Source organism: Pinus tabuliformis, chromosome 1_2, assembly GCF_031772625.1.
Source record: "Pinus tabuliformis cultivar Carrire ecotype Pingquan chromosome 1_2, CPIR1, whole genome shotgun sequence".
Taxonomy (NCBI): domain Eukaryota; kingdom Viridiplantae; phylum Streptophyta; class Pinopsida; order Pinales; family Pinaceae; genus Pinus; species Pinus tabuliformis.
This window is the reverse complement of record NC_142298.1, coordinates 516,776,158-516,794,501: the sequence shown is the minus strand read 5'-3', so window position 1 is coordinate 516,794,501 and position 18,344 is coordinate 516,776,158. Positions and strand designations below refer to the sequence as shown.

The window sequence follows — 18,344 nt, the reverse complement described above, 5'->3', positions numbered from 1 at the left end:
CTGTATGCGCCGCGCCATTTTCTCTGTGCGTCGCGCCACTTGGGAGCCTGTTTTGAGGCACTTGTAGGAGTCCAAAATGTGCCCAAGTGTGCTTGTTGGAAAGCTTGTCCTGTCTACTTTCTAACCCAACTAGAATTTCTGAATTTGGTGCTCATTTTCCCCTCCAAATATTCATTCTCCCAAGACTTCTTCCTGTGTGTCAAAATAGGGGTAGAGAGGTCATTTTTTGGGTATTTTTGACCTCCTGGAGACTCAGATCTTGCCCAAATTTCTTGTCCAAGCACCAGTAGTCGTGATTTTTCATGCTGAATCCAAAAATCCAAACCATTCTTCATTTGGAGTTCCCAATTTTTAGCGCCACGCCAGTGGTGCGACGCACAGGGAGAAAAAACCTATGTTTTGCCCAAAAATTTGTCATTTGACCAAAATTTCCCCAATTTGGGCTGGAGGTTCTCTATGGGGTGCTATGCTATGCCAAAGAAGCCTCAGCCAAGATTCGAAGCCGATCTTGCTCTTTTGCCTCTTTTTCCTTTCTTGTTGCTTTGCTCAATTTCGCCTTCAAACTCTTTATTCGGGCCTTTGCACTCATGTTTCGTGCCCTATAATGGAAATCCATGTGTCACAGTAAGGCAAGGTCCTTATCGGCCTTGTCCAACAGCCTCTCCAAGTGCATGTTGACTCTCTCAAGATTGGCCTCCCGATCCTCATTGATTTCTTGCTCCAATGATGTGAGCTCAACTCTTCTCCTTTGCGCAACTTGGCGATGCTCACGAATGTTTTGTAGCTCCATAATTGCCTGTTGATCCTCTAGCTATTTGTTTCTCTACTCCAGGTACTTCATGTTCCACGTGGCCCTCTCCAAGTCAAGGGATAAGGCCTCAATCTCTGAATGCTACTCCTGGATGATCTCTCTAAGCTCTGCATTTGTTGGTTCTGTTTCTGACTCATCATCATGAAGGAGAACGAATTCGGTCTCTCATTCACTTGATGGCCCTTCATCCTGCACTGGCTCCTTACCTCTGCCCTGCTACTGTGATGCTAATGTCAGAAACAAGGCCCCTTCCACCCTGGGTGGAGATAACACTTGATTTGCCGCTGTAAATAAATGTCTACTGCCTCTCTGATAGGTGATGAATACTAGCATACTAGCAGTCTCATGGTGCTCATACTGATTTGAAGGACCACCTATCTCATGCTCTGCCTCTGATACTACCTGTGGAGTGTTGAAGAAGTCACAGGAGATGAAGTCCTCCCAAGAAATGCCCTGCAATCCCAACTGATGATCCACCAAAATCCGGATAAGAGCAAAGTGATAAACACTGTTGTGCTGCTGCTGAGGGGGTCTTATGCTGCATGAAATTGTTCATCCTCTCTATATTCCTGCAAAAGAAAAATGGGAGGTTCGTCATCCGCACCCTGGTAATGTGCATGAGCAACCTGATGTGATAGGCATATAGGCGAGAGAACCTCCCCTCACAACTGAAGTACTTCATGATCAATTTCATGAGCGGAGCATACTCATCTTTCAAATATCTGAATGGGAAGACTCTTGTGAGGTGCCTCAAACAACTGGCCTTAATGTAAGGCTCATAGTATTGCCTATCCACCTTCTTCTTCTTATGCCACTGTTCTCCAACATTTGGTATGCCTGTTGCCACTGAGATAGTTTCGGGTGTCAATGTGAAGGTGACCCCGGCCAAGATAGACTGACCTCCATGTAGGTGAAGCACAAAAAGACGGGCCAACTCATGATGAACTCTAACATTTGCCACCCTTTGAAAAAATTCAAAACATGCTAGGTGCTGGAAACATGACATAGCAAGAGGGCATGCCTGCAATTCAGTGAGGGTGTTTGGCTCATCCCTAACATGTTTTCCACTCCTGTGATGTCTCCTGGGGGCCTGTTCTCCTGAAGCTGTATCACTGTGAGTTTCCACCTCATACTCTGATGAACCCTCAAATGCCATGACTATTGTTTATATACTGTATTAAGGTTGCCCTTTGATGATGGTGAAGCTGGGTGTTGTTTGTGATATCTGCCACCAAGGGGAACAATGAAACAAAGGGAGTATTAGGAGGGGAGTAATGTAATGGGAATAGGGGTTATAGGGAGAATTTTGTTTAGGGATATGTAGGGGTTTTGGGTATTTTGATAGGTTAGGGTTTGGGGTTTTAATAAGGTAGGGTTTGGGGTTTTTATTGACCAATAGGAGGAGGGGAAAGGGAATATGAGTTTGGTAGTGTTAGGGTAGTGATAATAGGAAAAATGGCATAGGGGAATAAGGAAAAGTGGTAGGGCGGGAAAAATAGAGCCTTGGCATCAACATACACTTATACAACCCTAGCATCAATGGTTTTTTGGTGTCTTCTTGTGGTTGAATTTATGAAATTTTTTGCATTCAATCACAGGCATAAAACCACCATATCACTCATAAAATTTGATGAACAAGTGATGTTTTGAGCCTACCTTGCAATTGATGTGCTTCACAAAAAATTTGAGGGAGTTTTTGCACGTTTCTGGTGCTTTGTTTGTGTGTGTCGCGCGCAAAACCCAGTGCGCCGCGCTCTGGGTGTGCACCGCGCAAGTTAGGAATTTGCACTGCGGGCGGGCTCTATGTGCACCGCACCCCTGCCTATATGCGTCGCACGCCTGTAATGGCCTCCAAACTTGCTCCAAACCATGCGATTGCACTCTCCACGACTTTGCAATGTTTTCCCTCTGCCTTTGATTGCACAATGACTTTGATTTTGGTGGGAATTTGTATATATAGACTTGGAGGTCGTGATTTAAATTTTGCTTTTTCAAAAAACCCACTTTATAATGTTATGTTTGACACTTTTTCACTGACTTTAAAACAACCCTGATTTTCACTTTTCCTCTGAATTTGGCTCAAGTGATGAAATTTTTGACACTCTTTGCATGGATTGCTTGACAGGAAATTTGGCCACGAAAACCATGATTACACCTGAAGAGATCAACTGAAGACTTTTTTGAAAATTTTATCACCCATGACACTGTTTGACTTTTCTTCAAAACAAAGTTTTGGAGAACAGTCGAAGTTTATCAATATGACGATGAAACTCTGTGAATCATTACTTTACAAGGGCATCACTCTGGCCTGCATGGCTTTACTGGACATATTTAAAGACCAAATTGATTTAATACCTAGACCTAATGACTGAAAATGACTTTTGTCCATTAAAGGACCTGACCTTGACTGTCATGGACTTTGGTGATCATTGACAAAAGACCTAAGCCAGCAGGAGCCAGACATGAGGGGAAATGACTAGCATGACCTTCTCCGTCAGATCATGGCATGCCCCTAGCGGAATGTAGTTGAATGAATGGAGCGGGACACCTAAAAATGAAATGCATAAAGAGTTTTGATCTCTGACGGAAGGCTGACCAGACCGACTCTAACACCCCCAATACTTAATTCAAAAGAGTGAAGGGAACTCTACTTGAATGGTTCGTGAGGCACAATACTTGCTAAGGTTTTACAAATGGGGTAGCAAGCTAAGTGGGCTTGATTGTGGGGAATACTCCACAGTTAAGCGCACTTGAGCCAGAGGCAATCTAGGATGGGTGACCTCCCGGGAAGTCCTGGTTACCAGGTGCAAGCCCCAGAAGTGATGATTGACCCTATGTGATTTATTGATTTATTTCACTAGTTTCAATCTCACTTCTTCACCCCTGTGAGCATCACCCGATGTAATGAGTGCTAAGTGGACTATTCAAAAAATCATGAGAAATTAGTCAGTTACGACTACCTCTCATGGACATGGTCATAGATGAATGACTTACTTAACACATTTGAATCCCAAAAAATGATATCTACGAAATCGAGTATTAAACTAGGTCTCAAAATACCAGTAAGTACCCTTCAGCTTTGCTATTAAAACTGTAACGTTGATTTTATCAATTTCATTCAAGTTCGTAGGGTAAAAATGGCTCTCTATTCATCAAAGGAGGTTTTTATTAACAAGTTGGCCCAAATTATAGATACTCGAGTAGAGAATATTGACAATTACACTTTGAGAAGAGAATTAGAGCCTGGAACTAGATATTTTAGCTCAGACGAATTCCTGTTGAAAATTAGATTGCTTCGGGTAACCTTATCAACTGTACATTTTGAACCTGACACCATTCTGCTGCTAGTAGATAATTTTTATAACCCTCACGAAATATCGTTTACCTTTCCATCGACCAAGTCTTTCTAGATATATTTGAACCACTCTTGAATAAAATGCTTAATTTACCCATTTCAAGCAAGAATGTAGATGATAAACAATTGAGTGAAGAATTTATCACATGATATGAAGATGAGAAGTTGAAATTATTACAAGATTTTCTTAGAAACCTTAATGAGGTGTTAGAAGTCGCGTTGCTCATACCAAAAAAATTACTTAAACCCTTGTATCAAACCATGGCATCACTTCTGCTATTGTCCAAGGTTGTTATGATGATTCTAAAATGGACAAATTAATGTTCATTGATTTAAGATATATGTTAGCGAATCCAAGTGAAGTTGTGATTAACTTCCCAAGTTACTTGGCTAGAAATATTTATGTATATTTCAATACAATCCCAACCTTCAGATTTACGGACACTACACAGACTTGGTATAGTTGATTATGTTTAATTACCTTGAGTACTTTGTTAGTAAAAAATTGGTACAAAAACTGAAGGATGAAAAGGGGTAGGAAAGGGAAATCGATGCATGGACATAGATTTTATATCCAGGAAGGATCCCCAGAGAAGTTATGTCACTCTATTTACAAGTTAAATATCTAAAGAAGACCCTTGATAGAATATCAAAATATTTCAAGACGACCTTACACATAAAAGAAGAGACCAATATAAGTGATTGGTACATTTTAGTTTATTATTTTGTAATATGAATTTACAGTTTTGAGGGAAAACCATATTGTTTGCCAAAAATTATTCTTACCCATGTTTTTTCCTTGGAAGTTACAATGCAGAGAATTCATGTTAATGACTTTCATTTCACTTCAAAGAGGAAGAAAGAACTAATTGTAATGGATTTTGGAATATGTTCTTTAATGATTAAACATAAATCTACTTTAGAAATTATTGAAAGGGATTTAATATCATATGTGTTAGAAAGAGATTAATATTGGAGATATTGATACCCTATGTATATAATGTCGAATGCATGAAAGAAAGTATGATTATTAGCTCATATGCATGACCCTAATCTTGAACTTGAAAAATTGGCTAATATTGACCCTTTGTCTTAGTATGATCAAAGTCTAGTTGGCATGTAGGTATCCCAAGAAGCCATGACTAAATCAATTCAACTTGAGGTAAGCAATATTTAGTGTAATACATCTCAATCATTTCAAGAGATGGGTAAGGTGATTCATCAAATAACAGATGTTGCGGGTGATAATTATTAGGAACGTGTCAGATGGATACTTTGGCAAATTATTTTGGGCTTGGAAATCAACAACACAGGTAATGCGGGATTGCTCCTTAGGATGGATGTCTGAAGGAATAGCGAAGTAGGGTTTCTGCAAAACCTGCAACGGCAGATCTGACCAGAACTCTGCACTACTGTCAAACCAACAGTATCACGAAAGTCCGCATCCAACTAGGAGCAGCGAGAGAATCATGAATATCCCCCAGGGGGAGGACGCTGCGCCTCCCCCAAGCGCTAACGACTCTCCACGGCGGCGTGAGGAAGGTACCAAACAAGCTGAACCAAATGAAGACAAAGAAGAAATAGAACCACAAGATACCAAAACGAATGACAGAGAGAACCCCCAGATCACATCGAACACCTGTAGACCGGTAGCTGCTGAACGCCCGAAGATAGAACTCCCAAGTCATCGGATCAATGCCCAGATCCAGTACATGAGAGACCATGCATTGATAGGCAAATTCATAGGAATGTGGCCAACAGAAAAAGCGTTGCACGGCTGGATAACGGCTAAGTGGAAGCTGAAAGGACACATAACACTGCAGCTAGGACCTAAAGGGTTCTTCACGGCCATATTTAACTGCTTAGAGGACCGAAACAGAGTATTAGATGGAGGGCCCTATTTCTTCAACGCAGCTGGTCTTTATTTGAGGGGTTGGGTGGAGTGCTTCAATCCAGACAAAGAAGATCTCAGCTGGGTGCCAGTCTGGATCCATCTTTATTCTCTCCCCATGGAATACTGGGACAAAGAGACCTTACAAACCATAGGAAATGGTCTCGGCGAATTTGTCAAAACAGTGAGGAGACAAAACTCCGAAGATACACATCCTATGCCCGAATCTGCGTTTATATGCACCTCAGTAAGGCACTCCCGGATGCGGTAAGTATCTTTCATGATGATGTTGAATGGGTTCAGTTAATTGATTATGAACATGTGTCGTTTCGGTGCAGGAGATGCCATGCACTGGGTCACCTGTTTAGGGACTGTCCTTTAACTCAGAAACCCTCGAATATCTCTGCCTCAGATGAGCCTGATCTGAGTGGCTTCACAAAAGTTTCCAATCGCAGGAAAAACCACAAGAGACCTGCTTCAAACCCTAAGAAGCCTCAAGCCAGTACATCAAAGCCCTCCACGAGCAACAGTTTTGAAGCGCTAGCCCAGCAAGATATCCACAACCCTGAGATCCACGCCCCCTCTAAGGAGGATCCTCTGTTGAACATACAATCTGCACATTCTGATCCCAAGGAAAGCCAAAAAGAATCATTACCCACATATCTTTCCCCCACGGCTGCGCATACAATCCCCGCTTGGTTCTCTCAAGTAATGGAGGTAGACAACTCGCAGCCCGACCCTACAAAGGCATCAGAAACAACAGAAGGAATAGGTGATATACAACATATGGAAGAAGAACCAGAAAGTATAGATATTGGGGATTTGGATATTCTTGGCCTAGAGCAGGCATGCAAAACAAAGAATTATGACAAAATTCCAGAGAGAGAGTTGGAGAATCTGGAAGTAATTCTCTCCAGGGCTCAAAGACAAATATCACTAGGTATTCAAACTAAAAGCCTCTGGGACGAGAAAAAAATCAGCCAAAATATCAAAAAGAGAGGAAGAAAAACGGATCTCCAACGCACCATACGCATTGGGGAAATGCTAGTGGAGTTAGCAAGGTACTCCAAGCTCACAAAGTATTACAATTCTCTTTCCAACCTTCCATCATGAAGCTCATCTCATGGAACATCAGAGGGCTCAATGGCCCCGGGAAATGTAGACTGATTAAAAATATGATAAAGCAAGAAAAGCCCCAAATTCTCTTTTTGCAGGAAACTAAATGCAACTCCATCTCTCTTGACCGAATTGCGGCAAAAGCTTGGCCAGGTAGTCAAGTAGCAGCAGTAGATGCCTCTGGCGCCTCAGGAGGCTTGGCAATTATATGGGATGCTCGTACCATTGAGCTCAACAACACTCATGCTAACAAGAATTTCCTTCAAGCGACTTTCCACATTACAGGAACCAATATACATGGTCTCTTAACTAATGTATATTTTCCCCAGGAGGCTATGCATAAGGTAGAACTTCTGAATACCCTTTCCTCAATCAATGCTGATAGGTCTCATCCACTCTGGATCAATGGGGGTGACTTCAACATGATAACCAAGATGGAAGAGAAGCGAGGAGGAAGGAACAATCTGGATAAGGAAAGTAATAATCTAAAAGAATACATTCAAAGTAATTGGCTCATTGACATGCCATTCAACAATGGACTTTATACCTGGAATAATAAAAGAGCAGGTTCCCAACAAATTGCGTCTCGCCTGGACAGATTCTTAATCTCTGACAATGCAATCCACTTAGGAGGAGACCTCTCAGCTTCAATACTGCCATTCTCAGGTTCAGACCACTGGCCAATCTCCCTTCAATGGTCTCGACCAGGCAATACAAGCCGCAAGCCTTTTCGCTTCGAGGCTTTTTGGATGACACATCCGGACTTCGTTAATCTAGTAAATTCAGAATGGACCAACTATACTCCACCAAATGGTACAAAAATGCTCCAATTTCAGCAGAAGCTTAAATACCTCAAAAGTAAAATAAAGCAATGGAACCATTCTTCGTTTGGTAACATTTTCCAGGCTCAAATAGCACTCGACCAAGACATGAAATGGCTGCAGCAACGGATCATCACAGAGGGCAGAACAGAGGAATATTCGGAACAGGAAAAGTCTCTTGAAGCACAGATCTCAAAAAGGGCCAAACAAGAAGAAACACTCTGGAGGCAAAAATCAAGAATCAGGTGGCTAAAGGAAGGGGGAAAAATTACAAGATTTTTTTCACAGAACCAGTATACAACGCAGAATGAATAACAATATCACTCACATACAAAATGAGCAGGGGATAAGAGTGGAAAAACATGAAGAAATTGAACTTGAACTTCTCAACTACTTTAAGCAAGCCCATCAAGAACCACAGGTTGACAGAATGCAAGCTATAGGAAAAATAACAAGGAACATCCCCAAAGTCATCACAGAGGAGCACAATCAACTTTTACTTAGGCCGATCGACTTACAGGAAGTGGAAAATGTTGTACATCAACTAAAAGAGGGAAAGGCGCCGGGTCCTGATGGGTTCACTTCCAACTTCTTCCATAATTTTTGGGAGTTAATTAAAATGGAAGTCTGGCAGGTTGTGGAGGAATCGAGAACGCTGAGATGGATGCTGCCGGCTATGAATGCCACATTCATAGTGCTAATCCCAAAAGAGGCTCAATCTAATACCCCTGACAAATATCAGCCCATTTCCCTGTGCAACATCATCTACAAGATTGTTTCAAAAATCGTAGCCTCAAGACTCAAACCACTATTACCATTTCTCATATCGTCGGAGCAGTCTGGATATGTAGAAGGCAGGCAGATTACGGACGACATAATCCTAACTCATGAAATCATCCATTCCCTGAAGAACTCCAAGAGATTAGGTATGCTCCTTAAAATCGACCTCTCAAAAGCCTTTGATAGCTTAAGTTGGGTTTATATTCAGAAAATCCTAATTGCTTTTGGTTTCTCCATAACTTGGACTCACTGGGTCATGAGTCTCATCTCTTCCTCTTTCTTCTCAATCTTGATCAATGGAATCCCCTCTTCACCTTTCCAACCATCCTAGGGAATCAGACAGGGAGACCCTCTCTCCCCTTTCCTCTTTGTGTTAATGGCGGAAGGTTTAGGACGAAGTATTAAAGTTGCTCTGTCTTCCCAGAAACTCAGAGGCCTGTCTTTTCCTAACACTCCCGCCTTCACCCATCAGCAATTTGTGGATGACAATATGCTCTTCGGTCACCCTTCAGTCCAGGAAGCTTGTCACTTCAATTCTATATTGACGGATTTTTCAGATGCCTCAGGAGAAAAAATAAACAAAGCCAAATCTCAGTTATTCTTTTTCCATACTCCCACTGTCACCCAAGCTTCTATAGCTCGAATACTTGGATTCTCAATTGCCACTCTCCCTTCCAAGTATCTTGGTGCTCCTTTGACTGACTCTGCTCTGAAACACTCCTCATGGAGGCTGCTCTTAGAAAATTTGGAGGCGCGCCTATCCTCCTGGACTCATAGGACCCTCAATATGGCCAGTCATCTCGTCCTGATCAAGGCGGTTCTCCAATCCATGTTGTTGTATCTCTTCTCGATCCTAGCTACACCCAAATGGGTCCTCAAAGATATCAAACGTATACAGAGATCCTTCCTGTGGGGCAATACTGAACAAAAACGCAAATGGGCTCTGGTCAAATGGGACACAGTTTGCCTACCAAAGTCTGCAGGAGGAACGGGTCTGTGTGATCCTTATCACAGCAACGTTGTTATGGGCGCTCGCATTTGGTGGAAATGGCTCACTATGCCGTTCACCCCCTGGGCCAACCTTTGGACTGCAAAGTATGCTAACAGTCGACCCACAGAAGAAATAATCCGAATTTCAGAAGTCAGCCCAGGCTCACTAATATGGAATGCGGCCAAGCAACACAAGCTCTTAATACAGCAACATAGCTTCTGGGAAGTTAAAAACGGCAACACAGCAAGGTTTTGGGATGACTCATGGCAGCAGCAACCCAAATTAAAGGACTTAATCTTACCTCATCAAATCCCGGAACAGGAATTGCAAACATCGAGCATAGTCAAGCACTTATGGCTTCCATCCACAATGCAGGGGAACAGGCAATGGTGTAGCACGGATTACATATTAAGACAGGGAACGGAATTAGCAAAACAGATTCTAGGAACTGAACTAACAAAGAGAAGAATACAATATTCAGAGGAAACAGATGTTCTTAGGTGGGGCTATGAGGAAAAAGGCACCTACACTACAAGGGAGGCATATCACATCATTATGAAGGAACACATTGTCAAGGATCCTCTCTGGAATAAAATATGGGACCCCAAAATTTGGCCGAAAATCTCCACCTTTCTATGGCTCTTATGTCACAACAAAATCCTAACATGGGACAACCTCAGGAAGAGAAGCTTCCACGGCCCCTCCTTATGCCCCAACTGTAAGCAAGAAGAGGAAACCACTCAGCATATTATGAACTCTTGCCCACTAGCGCACAAGCTCTGGGAAAAGGTCAACTTTAGATGCCAAAAGGATGGACGGATACAAGGTGATATTATCTCTATTGTTCGCAATTGGGCACAGAACCCATTCAAAAGCAAGCTTTTAAACTCCTTATGGAAGTTAATACCGGGGTTTCTCATGTGGACAATCTGGAAGGAGAGAAATCGATGTATCTTCAAGGATCAATCTATGCCCGTGGAATCTCTTTGGAATACAGTATGTCAGAATATCAGGGAAACTTTACTTCTTCAAACTTGGTCTGAGGAGGACTTCCCCTCCCTCCCACAGGAACAAACCATATGGACAAACTGGAATCTACAGTGGAATCAAGAAATGATAATCAAAGGAAAAACTCAAGCAAAAAGAAGTACTCCAGATAAGTGGATTCCTCCTCCCCGTCACATGTTCCAGCTAAATTTTGATGGAGCCTCAAAAGGGAATCCAGGAAAGGCTGGATTTGGAGGAATAATCAGAGATCATAAAGGTAATCCTTGTCTAATCTACCTCGGCTCAAATGGATGGGACACTAACAACTCAACAGAATTAGAAGGATTATGGCAGGGTCTTATTTTAGCCCATAAACATGGACTATTCCCACTTGTTATAGAAGGAGACTCGCAGATCCTTATAAATATGGTCACAAAAATCTTGCAGGGAACACCCTCAAGTAAGGTGAGCAACAGCTGGAGAATGGCGAGTCAATTAAAACTCATTGAAATCTGGCTCTCCTCCCACAGGGCAATCAATCTCAAGCACATACGACGGGAGGGAAACAAAGTAGCTGACCTACTGGCAAATATAGGAGTAGAAAGCGGAAAGGATCTACATACAGGTATGCTCTCTACGCTAGCCACTGAACACCAGATACTGGAGTATAAGGAATTGGTGAAGAGTGAAATGGCTCAGGAGGAAGAAGCGCACCCGGATGCGGGTGAAACCCAAGATCATTAATGGCCACCATTCGGATTGTCGGCGCTAGGACCTGCCAGGCGGTGGGTTGCGCTCTGCTCCAGGCTCATCTCAGACGAAACCTGGCCAGCGTGCATGCTGCAATAAATGGCCCCTCAGGCCGAGATTTGGAAGCAGATGATATTCATATGGCGCCTCTCGAACCCTCTGTTCATCCCCCGTTCCTTAGCTTCTGTCTGCCTCAGGCTGGAATTTCTTGCAGCAGAACAGCCACAGGGAGACGATGTTGGCTCCTCTGCTATATTGATCTTGGAAATGGGCACCATTACTCCCACTCCAGGCACTGCCCTTTAAATCCTGCTCAGGAGCCCTGTATTCACAACCCGTTCTCCCTCCCGTCTGCTTGTCCAGCTGATTTGCACTCCAACCTCACTGGTATGGTCCATCACCGCATGAGGAGTCATAGAGGAGGAACCCGAGGAGGCAGCGCTCGCCCTCAGGCAGCGCAGAGCTCGGCTCCTGCCTCTCCCCCTCAGCACCATGAAAACTCGCCTCCCCCCAGGTCGCCGCATAGTCACTATCCCCATACGCGCAGTGGGCGGGGGCAAGGGTCGGCCTCAATGGCTGCGCACAGTGATATTAGGCTCCATACTGCAATTTCTCCTCTGCATCCAGGCTCTGTCCCTCACTCGACCCAATTCAGGTTCCAGAGTAGTCTGAATAGACCCATTATAACTGCCAATGTGACTATCGTTTTCTCTGAAGAAGATGAGCAGAACAATGACCAAGCGAGGAATTCTGAAGAGCACTCTCAGGAGGTGAGAAATCCAGAAATGGGTAGGGGTTCTGAGAAAAAGTCGAAGGATGATGGCGGGGGCGCAAGCCACAACAGACTGCATGGTGGAGAAGCTCACGCAGGTGACATTCAGCGAGCTGGTGGCAGCTCTGCAGGAGCTGCAATAACGATAGGGTTCGCTGGCAGTTCGAGTGGCACCCAGCATGCAAGGGGGCCTCCAGGTGGTGCAGCGAAAGGCGACGTGGCAGAGAAGGATGAAGATTGGGACCAGTATGCCTGCCTCATTGTCGAGGAGACACCTGACGAGGATGACAACAAATGACGCCACGTGGCATCCGTTGCCACCCACGAGCCAGCTCAGCCTTCTGTTGTTGACGGGTTGGTCTAGTCATTTGATGTTTTTGCTGTTTGTTTGTCTGATCAGAGGGTTTTTTGTTCTATTGTCGAGTATGGTGGTGCTGAGTTGTATCTTTTTCTGGGTTTTGCTTCAAAACATGGATCCAAGTCCTATGTATGGGTTTCCTTTGGTGACAGTCCCGGGATATATGTTTGGTCTTTTTGCAATGTCAAACTGGTTTCCCCAATCTGGGGCAGTTTCGACTCTCTTGATGAACTCTAGCAACAGCAGTTGAGGCGAGGCCTCGGTGTAATTATATTTTTTGTTTTTATTAATAGAATTAGCCTTACATAGAAAAAAAAATTATTAGGAAAATTCATTAAAAAAGAAAGTAGATGAAATAAATCTTGATGACATAGAACTGTCATTAATGACAAAGGCAATTGATGATGACAAATTCTCTACTTTTTAGAATGTCAGTGGATATTTATCAAAACAGGTACATGACACACTAAAGGAAATAAAAGACAAATACCCTAGGAATCAAGTGATATTAATCACAAATAATGTTACTATGGAGGGGTATGTAAGGGTTAAAGGCAAATAATTAATGACAACTTCAGGAAAAACCTGGTTCACAGTTGAAATTGCAGTAAAGGAGATGACCTCCTACATAGGCCCTAGATTTCTGTCAATGACTGATTTCAGTCAGAATATGTTCAATATGACTATGGTTCAACAAAAGGTTGATGCAAAAACATAGCTAATTAGTTAAAGGGAAACCTCCATTAGCATTAATTTGACTAAGGTCACTAATTCAAACATATTTGAATGGTATAATCAAACCAATGAAGTAGTAACAAAGAGGTTACTAGAATCCACCGCCAACAACAAAAAGTTGTGAACGATCCTAACCAAACTTGAGGCACACATGAACAACCCTGATGTCACTATTAAAACCAAATCCAACAAGATCAAATAGCTTGAGGATAAGATAATTATACTGTTAGGTCTACCCAAGGATGGGTTTGCCACTAAGAAATTGCTGGAAGAAAATGAAAAGGAAATCAAGAATCTAAAGTTGGTTATGAAAACCCCATATTATAATGTGACAAACCTAGTAGAAACGTTTTATCATGAGGATCAAAATAATATGTTACAAGAGATGGAAAGATAATTGACTATGAAAGAATCCTAATCTAAGGACTTGAAGGACAAATTCAATAAAATTACCAAAGAATCTGATGAAAAAGAAAAGGGATACATCAACAAATTAGAATATTATAAGGTTATTGTTGATGAAGCCCTCAGGAAGGATGCATCAGGGAACATTTCCCCTAATAAGGACAATCTTTATGAAGTTAAGATTGGTGCACTTGAAAAGACAATATAGGATCAACAATAAGAGAAAGAGTAGTTGAAATAGGGATTGGAAAACTAGATCAACAAATAAAGGAATAATTGAAGAGTTTCAATCCACATAAAAAAAATAGACGAACAAATTCAATCTCTGCAGAAATGTCTAGCAGAAGCCACATTAGGAAGGGATACTCTAGTTGAAGCTAATAATATATTTGGGAGATGATTAATGAGAAAATATTTTAAATAAGGACTTATATTAATATCTTACTTGGTTGTGAAAAATTAATAATAACTAATGTGAATATAGAAACCAAGAATATAAGCCCCTTGCTTGAAGAAAGGTTAAAGGAGGTTGATCAAATTATTGACTGTTTTAACTCATTGGAGGAAGAAGGTATAGAACCCTTAGAACTGACTTGCATAGATGAATTCATTATGTTCGTTTCTTCAATTAAAGAAACGAATATGCTAGTTCAAGAAATGGATGATGAATTTTGATAGAGCTATGAAAATCATTAATAAATTCAAGACTGAATGGAATTCTATACAGATATTTGACATCCCTTCCCTTTGAATGAATACAGGATGGTTAATTGGGGAGCAACAATTTCAGGATAACTTAAAGAAATCATAGGAATACTCCAGGTGTCTCCCTTTCACCAAGGAAGAAACTATCTCTGGCTAGCTAGTAGTGAATTCCCCTTTCAAATAATTCAATGTATTTTCACTCCTTGATAGAATGATATAATAGCTACAAAATACCAAGTATCAACTCAAATCCAAGCTTATTCTCAGCTACTCAAAAACTAAAAAAGTGCAGTGGTTATCAGTTCCAGAGTGGAACAAATCCAGGAAGCTTAAAAGGCATCTTAACCAACATGATGTCACTTCCATAGCTACACAAGGCACTGAGGCAATTCTGCCTCTGCAATAAATGATTGAATAGATCCAAGATTCATACAATGAAGTTTAAGTCGCGATAATCATCCTGAAGCCTAAGAAAAATAACTTGCAGAGTCCTCAAGTCCAAGTTCTAGATGTCACACAAAAGAAAATGTCCAAAGCAGTAAAACAAGATTTGAATAATAAAAATGTTTCACGAAAATAGTTTTATTCAATTTTTATTATGCAACGTTATTTTTACACACGTTTTGTTGACTAGATTTGCGAATATTTTGAGGTTTAATAATATGCAGTGCTGAATAAGAAAATTTTGTTCATGTTCTTTTCCTTTATTTTTGTCTATGCTTTTCTAATTCAAACTTGTGTTTCAATCAACATGACCGATTTATATTTCACTAGGACATTACTTGGTTCACTTATTCTTCTTGATATATTACTATCTGAAGTTTTTGGAATTGAGATATTTGATTGATTTGTTGTTAATTGAATACAACAATGCATGATTTTGATTGTTCAATCACAGTGGTTCATACAAGATATCATAATATCAATTTATGCATTTATCATTTTTGTCCTTGTGTTCATTTAATTATTTTGTACATGTTTATCTTACTAAATGATAACTAGGTAAATAATTGACATTATCATTGTTGATTTGTCACGGTGGTTATTGATCTTATTGATCTTTTGTTACATACTATTGGAGGATCCTATGTGTTCAACTATTTGTTTTGTGTACCATATGTGAAGTAAATTTATACATGATATTAAGTTGTCTTGTACTTATCATACTTACATTATAACAATCAAAATTACGCTTCATATATAGTTATACTAGAAGTTTGTTTATATTTCTTTTCTTTCTTCAAATTTGCTATTTAGTTATGTTACCTGTGATCTTATTATGTTATGTGTTAGTTATTCGAATTGCATACTCGAATTTCTCATCTGAATTAGAAGTCTTGTATTTCTTATAAGTTTCTTCCCATCTGAATCTAAACCATTTAAACTTTTAATCTTTATCTATAATCTAGTCATCTCTAAAGGATTATCATAAAATATTTAAATATATAAGTTACAGGGAATACCCCCTGAGGTTAAGGGAGACCAACCCTTAAACCAAAAGCAGGATCAATTGGTCCAATTTTTATATTTCTTCTTGTTCTCCCTTTATCCCAAGGTTTACTCTTGATTTATTTTATTTGATTCTAAACCCTCACTTACTACATGGTGTGAATTAGTGCTCATCATGGTATGATTTTCAGCTATTTATTATCTTTCATCTTTGTTTTTTTTATGCCAAGGGTGTCAAGATGGTCGCGCCCTTCAATACTTCCCTTTTGAAGTTCCAAGGGTTCCATGTCACTTTCCCCTCTCTTCTTTATGTCAAGAGTTCCAAGTTGGTCTTTCCCTTCAAGAACTTCCCTTTGAAGTTCTAAGGGTGACACATCGCTTTCCCTTTAGACACCTCGTGATTAAGAGGGGAAAAAGTAGGTGTGACAATGGAGACCACTATCCTATCCTATGTTGCCATCTATAGTGATACTATAGGTGTTTGGGATCAAGGAATATACCTTGATGCACATGCCCTGAGTAAGTCCTCATGAGCGACCCAATCTGGGGTCTACCCCATGGCATCATGATCTTCAAGGAGAAGGTATCCCGACACCTTCCAACCCAAGTCACAACAAGAGTGCTAGTGGATGAAATCAGGGGAATTGGCCCACCCCTCCCATGAAATTCCATCTATTTATACAACCCCATCACCCATGTGCGAGTCATCCAACCAAGCAACTAACTTGTGCCTGCAATCACTAACTTTTCCATTAGAATCACAATAGAATATTAACTTGAACTTTAAATTTTTGAGACAATAGTATGCAATTCAATCAAATTAGAGGTCATCGACTCATCACATGCAAGTGCATCTGGGTGGTCTCTTACCACACTCATTAACCATCAGTGATATTTGTTCATAATGTTAGTCACTGATATAATTGTGTATGATAAATCATCACCATGAAATAATCATCGATAATTGTAAGTAAGAAGCTAATATAAATAAGACAACATAATGAAACCATAACATGATTAGAAACAGTCATCAAACATATCCATTAAAACCATTATCATCCTAACATCAAACTAGCATATCACAATTATTATCACCTCTACTAATAGTAAAAGTCAAATAACCGGATCCTCGACTTGAGCTCCTAAAGAATAATGGTTGATCCCAAAGGATATATCTAGTCAAATGTAATGTCAAGGCCATTCAACCAGAGTGGGGCACCATAATGTGCATGTGTGTAGAGGTGATAATACACAAATAATGTAGAGAGACACTGGAAGACACATTGGTATTGGTATTTTGGATTGATGTTGATCCTATTTAATTTGTCTATGATGGAAGCAAAAGGAATCATGTTCTAGAGGGAGTAGTTGTGGAAGAAAAAATTGCTTCTATAACAAAAGGAACAATGAAAGAGGCTTGTTTTAGCTTCAAAGGGAGTTGATCTCTGAGGTTGAGATGATGGTCTTGTAGGTTTTAACCCTGTACATAAATTACCTGCATAAGAATTATAAAAACAGAAAATAAACAATGGTGAGAGAATAAAACATAAAATAGATATATAAAGGGATTTTCCCCTGGATCCCAAAACTAGGACTACCAGATTGATTTTTCATTATGTTCCTTTCAATGTTACAATACATATATATACATGTCGAAGCATTCATAAGCCCCAATGCATTAACCCTAGATTAGAACATAACCGTAGTTCCCCTGACTGGATCTACAAAATACCATGGGTAGAAAACCATCATTCCCAAAACCATGTGCGAAACCCATGCACAAAACCATAGTGTTGTCTACGTAAATCCTCTCTGCAGACAGAGATGATCCCTCTAGCCCAATGAGTGGATCTGTCAACAAACGATACAATCCACAAGACACTTTCCTAAATTACAATCAAAATGAGAGAAGAGGAAGGAGACTTACCTCGTTCTGATGCTATAATGCACTCCTTTGTTGAAGATCTTGATCACTTGCTCCTCAGGCACACTCCTTACTGCTCACAACGTTTGAATACCTACACAATAAGCCAAAGACACAACAAAGTATAAAAGTGTAACAAGCATAAGTGAATGTAATCCACTTAATAGATCAAGGATCATTAAGATAAATGAAGCATTGACACAAGCATTTATGGAAAGTGAACCATCAGTTGTATATATTAATAAACAAAAGAGAAATCATACAACCTAGGCCTTGATGTTAGTAAGCCCTCCTTATGTGAATATCCAAGTCCAAGCTCAAGCTCTCCAAACACTCCTTCTCCAAGCCAAAGTGAATAGCATGTAGGCATTATCCCAGCATAAGGGTGAAAATAATCAAAGACCAACCATTTGGGAATATAGGGGAATGAATATATAGGTAGGGAGAGGGAGTTAGGATCTCACCAAATATAGGGGAAGGTCCTCATCTCAAGG

At 40.6% G+C, this 18,344-nt stretch overlaps 1 protein-coding gene across 1 annotated transcript; it reads left to right on the top strand.

Annotated features, from left to right (window-relative positions):
- Positions 1-5,635: 5,635 nt before the first annotated feature.
- Positions 5,636-8,309, top strand: LOC149206598 (uncharacterized). The gene is made up of 3 exons (XM_089397746.1): positions 5,636-6,324; positions 6,396-6,960; positions 7,272-8,309. Exons 1-3 carry the CDS (start codon positions 5,636-5,638, stop codon positions 8,307-8,309), a joined length of 2,292 nt encoding a protein of 763 aa, XP_089253872.1.
- Positions 8,310-18,344: the final 10,035 nt, after the last annotated feature.

Coding starts and splice junctions, on each gene's coding strand:
- LOC149206598 (XM_089397746.1), top strand. CDS start 5,636: ATGAATATCCCCCAGGGGGAGGACGCTGCGCCTCCCCCAAGCGCTAAC. Junction 6,325..6,395: donor GTAAGGCACTCCCGGATGCG/GTAAGTATCTTT, acceptor GTTTCGGTGCAG/GAGATGCCATGCACTGGGTC. Junction 6,961..7,271: donor GAGAGTTGGAGAATCTGGAA/GTAATTCTCTCC, acceptor CTCTTTTTGCAG/GAAACTAAATGCAACTCCAT.